This window comes from Orcinus orca, chromosome 21 (assembly GCF_937001465.1).
Source record: "Orcinus orca chromosome 21, mOrcOrc1.1, whole genome shotgun sequence".
Taxonomy (NCBI): domain Eukaryota; kingdom Metazoa; phylum Chordata; class Mammalia; order Artiodactyla; family Delphinidae; genus Orcinus; species Orcinus orca.
In genome coordinates, this window is record NC_064579.1 from 22,864,385 (window position 1) to 22,874,309 (window position 9,925).

Here is a 9,925-nt window from a genome sequence, read left to right on the forward strand (position 1 = left end):
ACAGGGGAAGGGGGTTCAGATGCTGGACAGCCAAAAAAAATGACAAGTATCCACAGAACCTCAATTGCTGCGGCAGCCTTCATTTCACCTAATAACGAAATAAATGACTTCAAAGCAAAAGCTGGATGTGCCGAAAGCAATGAATTGGTCTGTGAGCTCTCTTCGGGGAATCAACTAGATAGGAACTTGCAGTAGGGGTGAGGTGAGGGTGTTAATTACAAAGCTAGAAGGGTCCTCCCTCTGAAACTGTGGCCATCAGAAGGAGACGGCCAGGCTTAAGCCCTGCTACCTCTAATGCCCACAGGCACCTGCCAGATATTTCTCTTTTATCTTCAAAAAGAGAAAACTTGGCCTGGAGGGGCCATCATGGATTTAAGTAGGAAGATAAATGGAGATTTTAACTGTGTATATGTGTTACCTAAGCCATAAATTTTCAACTAGATTGGTATATGACAGATGTTTGAAATATACGTTATTTACATAGCTGGTCTAGTCTTTTGTGCTGCTGCTTGCATAGCTCTGAACCCTTTTCAAACCAGAACTAGAGATACCAAAAGCACATCCCTTTTATCAACACTACAATGGCTTCTGAATAAATGCAAACACTAATCAAAAACATCCAAGCATTAAAAAGCTCTTCACTTTTAGGAAAAGAGAGCAGATGATCTCCAAGCAATCCTAACCTTGAGTCTCCAGGTTTTCAGAAACCTAAGTAGGACTCAGTGTTAATGGAATCCAACTGACCCTCCATCTGCTGGAAATAAAAATAAGCAAGTCACCTGTTCCCCTCTAAGAAGCGGAACATAAAGTACAAAAGCTAAACTATTCCCGTGTTCTCACTAACACTGCTAAGTGGTTGACCCCCAAACTATACCTGGAGCCTCTACCAATCACGTGAGTGCCTACCTCTCTGCTTGGACAACCAAAACATTACGTCCAACATAGAACTCATCTTCTGCTCCATTTCCCCCAGCCTCCTGGTCACTTATTGCATTCTTCCAACAAAAATCTCTGATTCACCTTTGATTTTCTCTCCTCTCTTCAATCCAGTCACTTAAAGGAACAGCCAGGCCCTTGGTCCTCACAGATGCTCCCTTTGCCCTTCATGCCCATCCCTCCTTCCTTGGATACGGGTTTTCACTATGAGGCATGAGTACCACTCAGGTATGTGAGGGCATTTCAGGTGGTACCTGGTTGAATCATTTTTTACTGAAATAGGAATATATGAACTGTAATGGGGGTTAGAAAAATAATTGTCAAATGAAACCCATAATTTCATATAAAATTAAAAATTTTTCTTTTACATCCATTTAAATATAAAGTGGGTAGAGTTAAAGAAAAGTATTAACTAAATAATAGCACAGATAGTATATGGACATGGTTTACAAATTCTTAAGGGTGGTGTGCTAATGCCTAGCAGTGTTGCAAAACACTGCTCTTGGGTGGTCCCTCATCACCCTACTGCTTGATAACCTCTGTTCCCTCAACCACCTCCCAGCTGGTCCCCTAGCCTCCCAACTCCCATCTCTTCCATCTATCCTGTAAGCCATAGCCAGACACCTCTTCCTAAGATGCTCCTTTCATTATTTCTCTCCCAAACTCACAAATCTGATTCCTACCCCGATAAACTCCACCTACATTTCAAGAGCCCACCTGATCTAGCTACACATTATTTCTAGTTACATCCCAAATTTACAGTATGGCAAATTTCACACTGACGTTTTCCTTGCCAGCTGAATGTCTTGGTTCATACTGCTTCTACAACCTTCCCCCAGTTCTCCGCCTTCTCTGCTCTTCAAATCCTACCCAGTCCTTCGAGAAGCAAGTAAGTCCTCCCTCCAGGCAGCCTTTTTTATTGACATCTCTCCTCTGAAGTCCTATTCCACTTACACCAACCCTATCAACCAACCCCACTTAACTCTTTTTTTTTTTTAGCATCTTTATTGGAGTATAATTGCTTTACCAATGGTGTGTTAGTTTCTGCTTTATAACAAAGTGAATCAGTTATACATACACATATGTCCCCATATCTCTTCCCTCTTGCGAGACGTCTCCCTCCCTCCCACCCTCCCTATCCCACCCCTCTAGGTGGTCACAAAGCACCGAGCTGATCTCCATGTGCTATGCGGCTGCTTCCCACTAGCTATCTACCTTACATTTGGTAGTGTATATATGTCCATGCCTCTCTCTCGCTTTGTCACAGCTTACCCTCCCCCCTCCCCATATCCTCAAGTCCATTCTCTAGTAGGTCTGTGTCTTTTTATTCCTGTCTTACGAAATTGAGCTATTTGTAATGAGGTGGATAGACCTAGAGTCTGTCATACAGAGTGAAGTAAGTCAGAAAGAGAAAGACAAATACCGTATGCTAGCACATATATGTGGAATTTAAGAAAAAAAGAATGTCATGAAGAACCCACTTAACTCTTGATTATATTCCAGTATTTCCTGCTTTCTAATGGTCAACTCATTGAGAGCTGGTCCTACCAGCCACAATAGGAAGTCCTTGAAGAGTAGAATCTTCTGTTACAAAAGGATGACGCACATTAGGAGTTCAAGACATTTCCTCAACCAAGTTTTTAAGAGAAGCCATGTTTTATTCATTTATCCAATAAATATTTCCTGAGTCCCTGATATGTGTCAAGCTCTGTGGTTGCTGGCAAAATAGAGATGTGAATAAAACACATACTGTAACTGAGGAACTCACTGGCTAGTAAACCCGAGGTACAACACAATGTCACCATGCTGTTGTAACACAAGTACAAAACAACCGTCATACGAGTGATTCGCTCTAGGAAGAGAAGGGGTGTATGAGCTTGTTCTGGAAGGCTAAACTGGATGAGCCTTATATATTTTAGCTAAATATCAGACTTTTAAAGATGGCGAGCACACTCTCAGAGGTGTCACATAAATCACAAAAGGCAACAAGATATTGCAGAAGGCAAAGAGTTTCCAGAGTCTGGAGTGCAGGGTGGTGGGGGAGGGATGGAAGGAGGGGTGGGAAAAGCAGGGGAGGTCACGCCATGAAGAGCCTTGGTCTCAGACTTCACCCATAGGCATGAGAAACGTTGAAAAGAGTTGGAAAGTAACATGACCAGTTTTGCTTTAGGAGGGATTAAAAAAATAAAAAACAAAACCCCTCTGGGGACCCGTAGAGCAAGAATTGGACATGGTCAGTTTGGAAGACACTGTAATAGAACAGAAGGATTTCAACAACAGAGATGAAAAGGGAGGGGGAGATTTTAGAAATATTTAGGTGGTAGAAATCAATGGGATTTTCTGGCCAACTGGTTGTGCATTCCAATGTCAAATAAAAATAGTCTGGGGATTAACTACTTAAGGAAAAGTTCACTATCTACTTAAAAAAAATTACCCATGCCATTTCTCTCCCATGTTACTGTGGTGAAGGTTAAGTTAGCATTGACTATAGTCTATAGTCTTACGAATGACAAGAACCTCTACTCTAAACCTGATAGACTAGGCATCACGCAGTTTCTATGACTGATGTACAAAGCCTGTCCTAGTTGCAAAAGTCGGCATCTGAACCCACCGGCAAGGATCCAACCAGACTCTGCTCCTTGGTTATAGCTGCACTCAGCATAAGCAATCTTGTACCAAAGAACATACAGTTGTCTGAACTGCCCTAACTCTCTGGGGCTATAGAGAATTTAAGCCACAATTGCTCTGGAGGTGTAAAAATGCTAAGGTTTTTATACAATATACTCATATTCCTTTTTTCAAATAAAAACGTTCACAAGAGTGTAAAAGATGTTGAAATACCAAGAGAGGTGACCTTTTGTAAGCACATTCACGTTCTCCTGGGAAATAAAGAATAAAGTCATTCACCACCAAGTGTAATATTCCTCACTTCCACAGGCCTGATGAAAGGAGTCAACACAGGTAGTTTCAAATTAAAGCACAGTTGGAGCAGCGAGGCTGGAAATGTATCTCTGCGAGGAGGTATAAGGAGGCAACAGGATGCTGTTCATGAAAACTTGCACGTGATCGGAACCTGCCAGGGCTTCATCCCTGTCCCCTCACCCCCATTAGTTTGGTCACCAGGACAAGCCCTAATGCAGCCACTTAATGTAACATCTGGGGATGACAGGAAATAAGACTCCATTGCAAAATGAGCGCTATTCCCACACACCCCACATACGGAAGCACATGACTCCAATAAGCAGAAAGGGCAAAGGTTATTTCTAACGATTTCTGTGTAAGTGCTGAGAAATCCTGGGCTTGCCCATTACAGAGGCGCTGCGGAGCCCAATTCTGTAATGGAAATGCGGGCCAGGAGGGCCCGTTCCAGACGGGGAGAGGTCATGTTACCCGCCAGGGACACAGCTGGTTTGGGGCAGGCCCAGATTAGAAACTCAGGTGCCCATCCTCCACTCCCAGAAAACTCTCAATATAACAGAACGTAAGGAACTGGGCCCCACAATCCACTGTGCCCCAGAATTAGTTTCTATAAAATGAAAACTAAGCACTCATCAAGGTGGCGTCCTGGCCATTCCTCCCCGCTGATTTATATTAGTGAGATCGGCAGACAAAACTGGTTTATATTTTCTTAAGATGTCAGTTTGCGCCTTGTGTTTTCTTTCTTTTCAAATCCTTTAAAATTGTCTGCCTTATTGTTCCTTAACATGACAAACGTCCATCTAAAAGTACTTTGGGGGTGTCTCGTTCACAGGGGACGCCTTTTATGCACATGCTCTGTAGGACCTTTATAGTGGAAAACAAATCACTTTGCAGTCCTGATCGATGAAATGTCCCAAACTTGGTGGCATGCCTTGTGAAATATAAAGAAGCAGCCATCCCCAGGGCTTGGGGAGAGGAAAGTGAAGTAGCATCACTTGTATAAAGAGGTCACAGTTCACAAGGTCCTGACAGAGAAGGTTCTAACACCTTCATTAACAAAGGTTTGGTGCCTTGAAAATCATTTCATGAAGGTAGGTGAGCATATTTTCATATATAAAGCCGTAAGGATTATACAGCTATGGCCTCTTTATGGGGAGTTTTCTTTTCTCTCTAGTTAATTAATATCATAATTTCTAGTTTTAGAAACTGTGGGAGAATAATCCCACGTGCATTTGGCCTAACCCCTTTTCTTATTCAGCTCATGGATGCACATTTTATTATTCATCTTGATTTGAACAAAAGGCAAGATTTTCCCCCCTTCTGCTCAGAAACTACCTTTGGGAAATTAATATTCAAGATGAACAATGAACTCATCTCATGGCCTGTGAACTTGCTGGTTGCCAGGAGGCCTGTGAATTCTTAGGATTATTTTCGATTTGGTAGCATGAATCAGGGGCTTAAATAGTCATATAAGGCATGGTCTTCAAAATTTAAAGTTTCAGAATTCTCTAACTGTCCGTTTGTAGGATCTCCTTAAGTTTGATATGTGTCTATTCTAACCTCTTGAGCTTAAGTGTAGTTTATCCCAAAGGTACGTGACAAAGCCAAAGCTAAATGTCAAGCCTGTTGCTATAAATCACATTTCAAACTGGTAGTTACTTACTAGTGAAAAAAGACTGTTTGAAAAGGTACTGTCTCATTAGAAAGCGATTATGGAATGCCTATAATTTTGGCTTAAGTAAACAGAGTTAAACTTGAAATACCTACTGTGCGATAGTAGGCCAGATCAAAAGGACAGCTATTCAAATTTCCAAGGACCTCTCCTTTCCTAAAGTTAAAAAAAAAACACAGTGATTTTCACCATATTTTTAAGGAATATTTGTTGGAGGGGATTTCTAAAAACAGTCTCCACTGAAGTTATTTCAAGTCATTTAGTATTTCTCTGAAGAAGCTTATCTTGTCCTTTGAACCCAACAAAAAACCTCTTTTTACTGAGAATAAGTATGATAAATACTAGTAGCTATTATGGCAAAATGACTGGACAAACAGAAAGAAGTATGAAAAGCTTCATGTGTTTCTAAGCTGCTTCATTTTCTATTTCATTTTATGTGACAAAGGCTCTGTTCGTATCCAGAGTCACTAATTTGATATAAGTGGAATTTCTTACATTTGTTAAGGGGAAGACAACTTCTCCCAAATGATGTCAAAGTGTCTCAATATACCATCTATTACTATCAACACTGGTATTTGGAAAGGAACCATATTTGAAAAGGAAATTGACAAGCTACTCTCAATCTCCCCCAAAAAGATGTGTATGAGAAAGATTCCACCTACTCTCCCAGTGTTCATTGTAGGTGTTTGTCTTAATATTTACTTTATCCTTCCATGAGCCCCAACCCTTTTTATTATACATATTGGCTAATAATTAAAATAAAGAATAAATAACAGCTTCCATCCTTGGACAAAACCATATTATACCCAACCCTGCAGCCCCATGAGAATCTAGCAAGGCACTTTGCTTGAGGTGGGGGGAGACTCCGTAAAATGCTGAATGAATAACACAGCTCTTCTTCCCCCACCTTCTGGTTTTCTTTTCTCAGCAGTAACCTAACATGAAACCTGCACAGACAACCACCAATCTGAAAGAGCTGATCCTTCACTATCCCCATAGGACCAGCTTACTATTTACAAGTCAAGAAATAAGAGAATCAAAGAAAATGAAAAGCTTCTTCCTCAAGCCCTCAAAAATGCCTTGAAAAACTGGCAATAGCAGAGAAGTTCTTTAGCAAAGAATAAAAATGTGATCATAATGATGCTATGACAAGATAGGTGAAAACAGGCTCCATGGGAACGTGCCTGAAATCATCACAGAGTCTTGCAGGTTTGTTGAAGACATTATGGCCACCTGCCCTCCTACAGCCTCACTCTTGGTATCAATACTGATTCCTGAAGAGGGGCAAAAAAGAGGCGAAACTCTTCAGTGTGGAATGAAGACATTCAAACCCCAAGGATATGAAACCTGAGATTATCTGAACACTCAGTGTAGACACGGGTTTATGGACATACGTGTTTTGAGGTTACACTTGGATTTAGGTGTATTTCAAAATTTACTGCCACCAGCCTGAAGAATAAAGCGACCACAGCAGTGACTGACTTCAATTACTGAAGTATAAACTGTAGTTGTCACTTCCTTTACAAATCTGGCATTTCATGACAGGGAAAATCAAGGGAGCCTTATTGCCAAGACAGTACATCATTATGTCACCAGATTTTGCAGTAAAAAAGACGGTTATTTTATTTAGGTTTTATATTCACGGAAATGCACTCACAAGACATTTTTAAAGCATGAGATACCGGCCCCAGTTTTTTTTTTTTTTAAACTTGCTGTTTTAGGAGAAAGATAGTAGAGCTAGACTTTGAGTACCAACTGCAAGCTTAAAGCAATCTTCCCAGGATTTAGAGTGATTTGGTATAGATGTGTTTTCAAATATAACCTCGGTTTTCCCAGGACATTTTGTTTAGAAGAAAATGAATTCATTCAGAATGAAAAACAAACAGACCAAAATTGGTGTCTTACACATCATTACATACAAGTGGTCAACAGTAAGTAAGGAGAAAACAACGAGAAGAGTTTCAGGATTTTCCTCCTTCAGCGTTTCAAGTATTTTATCCCTGGGTTTCCAAGTCACACAGCAAAGCCATCCGCTGTATTTCCAAAGGGAACTAACTGGCGCCCTCACAAATGCTTCTATGCGTTTTAAGATGAAATCCTTCATTCCCGTTTACCGTTTTGTTTGTCCTTCCTGTCTGACATGCAAATACATGACACAGCCTCCATTCTTTCCTTATAACCTGATTCAAAGCAACATATGTTAAATCCACACAAAATCATGTGAGCATTCAATCCGCATACACACCATTACCCCACCGAATGCATTCAGTGGGCTGCAACACAGTTCCCTGCGTGCAAGCAGACCAGCCTGAGACCTCTTCCCTGACTCAAACCATCCAGAACTGTGCATGGAACCTGTTCCCTTTTGAAAAAGAAAGGCTGTTTAAATACCCACTAGGATAATAACTGGCCACAATGCGGGAGCGAGCAAGCCCGATACTGCGGGCAACGGCGGGCGCAGGCTCTTCCACAAGCTCCAGGAGGCTGGGCGCCCGAGCTGGCGGTCATTTATCTGTGCAGCCAAAACGCCCGGCACGTCCCCCTCCCAGATTTCACCTAACTAATAGCTCTCCAACCCCATATTGAGAGGGCCTGCTGTGGATCTTGCGGAGGTACAAAATGGTGGATGAGAGCTAATTTTTTTTCCTGCTTTCCCCATAACTTATCGCATCCATCACCGCCCGTCCTCCCGGGGAAGCACCCCGGCCGCGGCGCTCGGAGCACGCCCCGTGGCCCCGGCCTGGGGGCAGGGACGCGGTTACCAACCTGATGTCATGTAGCCCCGCGAAGCCTGGGGCGCGAAGGCCGCGGGGAAGCGCTTGTGCAGGCGGTAGTCCTTCTCGCTGCGGGACCTCATGCGGTCCGAGGCCCGGTCCGAGAAATCCGAGCTAGGCCAGGCTCGCCGCAAGGTTGTGCTCCGGGTCTTCTTCATGGTGGGGAGGGCGACCCGCTGCCCCGATCCTCGGGGCCTCAGCGCCGGGGCGCAGCGCGCGGCTTCATCCGTCTACGGCGGGCACGACCCGGGCGGACTCTGCGCGCATTTTCCCAGCCCCTCCTCGTCGGCGTCTACACCGCCAGCGGCGGGTCCGGCCCTCCCCACGCCCCCACACCCCCCCACAGCGAAGGCTCCGATTTTACACACGTCCCACAATGCATTACACTTCATTTGCAATCCGCCCGGCTTATAGCTTCCAGATTCCTGGGGGGAAAGGCACGTTAGGAGGCTCCCCGGCCAGGAGGAGGCGGGGAGGGGGCGGGCGGGGTGAGGGCGCCGAGACTTGCAGCGTGAAAGCAATGGGAGCGCAGACAATGGCCCGATTCAGCGCAGGAGTGCTTAGCCAACTGTGAGCCACGGCACAAAAGACCCAAACAAATGAGGAAGCCCAGGCCTCCGGGGGTGACCCGGGATCGGGCGCCCGGGAAGCCGGAGGGGCGGCGGCAGACCCTCTCCGCACCGGGCGGCTCAGAGCGAGGCGTGGGGATGACAGTGTCCAAGTCGTGTCCCCCTGGGCCTATCAGCCGCGCGGCCCGCAGTCCCGGGCGCGGGCTGGCTCTGCCTCCCCTGCAGTCCTCGGGAGGCAGTCTTCATTACAGAGGCTCGGATGGGGGGCGCGTGTGCACAGGATCCGAGCAGGCTCTGCAGTCAGCAGCTGCGGCGGCGGGCCCCTGCCGAATCCAGGAAGAGTCCTCGCGACTGCAGCGCCTCGTCGATCTTCCTCCTTCCAAGGCTCAGGGTGGTGTGCGTGCGTGTGTGCGTGTGCGTGTGTGCGCGCGCGCGCCGACACGCATGTGCCCCCCTACACAGGCATGCTCCTACTTACTGGCCGCGGCGGCGACGGGAGCCATGGCTGCCAAGGATGCGGAGCCTGCCGATCGCCACCCGCAAGGCGGCACCGCTGCTCAGTCGCGAGCGCGCAGAATGGCTATTGAAGTACAGGAAGCCGGGAAGCCGCTCAGCCTCATGCTAATCACCGAGCTGCCTTAAGTTAGAGCACGGATCCTGTCAAGCTTCTCATTTTCATGTAAAACACCCTGCGGCGGCTCTGGGACTTGGCTGGTGCCCCAGCCAGGAGTCAGCGCTCGGATATTTACATCTTTTTAGGATGGCGCCTCCCGCTTGCAGAAAGGGAGAGAAACCGCTCGGTGGGAACAAGGCAGTCTGCGGTGCCCTGCCTTGCCCACCTGCGCCAATCCCGGAGGCAGCTAGATCCGGGGGAGGGGGCGCCACCCGGAGCTCCGCCGACAGCCGCAAACGCCCGGGCACCTGGTCCACGCAGCGAGGGCGTCTCCGGCTCTTCCTCGCTGTCCCTCGAGCCCCCGGTGTCGGTCACTGCCAGCCCGCTAACCTGCATTCAGGTCCACAGCCCCACTACCCGGCTCGGCTCTGCACCGCTGTTT

The 9,925-nt window shown here is 46.0% G+C and overlaps 1 protein-coding gene across 7 annotated transcripts in view; it reads right to left on the reverse strand.

Moving 5' to 3' along the window:
• The window catches only part of STOX2 (storkhead box 2), a 157,147-nt gene that overhangs the window by 96,111 nt on the left and 51,111 nt on the right, over positions 1 to 9,925 (reverse strand). The window contains exon 1 of one of the 7 annotated variants that reach the window (XM_004281740.3): positions 8,294 to 9,908. The exons of 5 other annotated variants lie outside the window; for them this stretch is intronic. In XM_004281740.3, coding sequence (XP_004281788.1) covers positions 8,294 to 8,459 — 166 coding nt within the window. In that variant the 5' untranslated portion in view covers positions 8,460 to 9,908. Of the gene's footprint in view, positions 1 to 8,293; positions 9,909 to 9,925 lie in introns of those variants that run through there. One more of the 7 variants, XM_033409276.2, reaches the window with a different exon arrangement.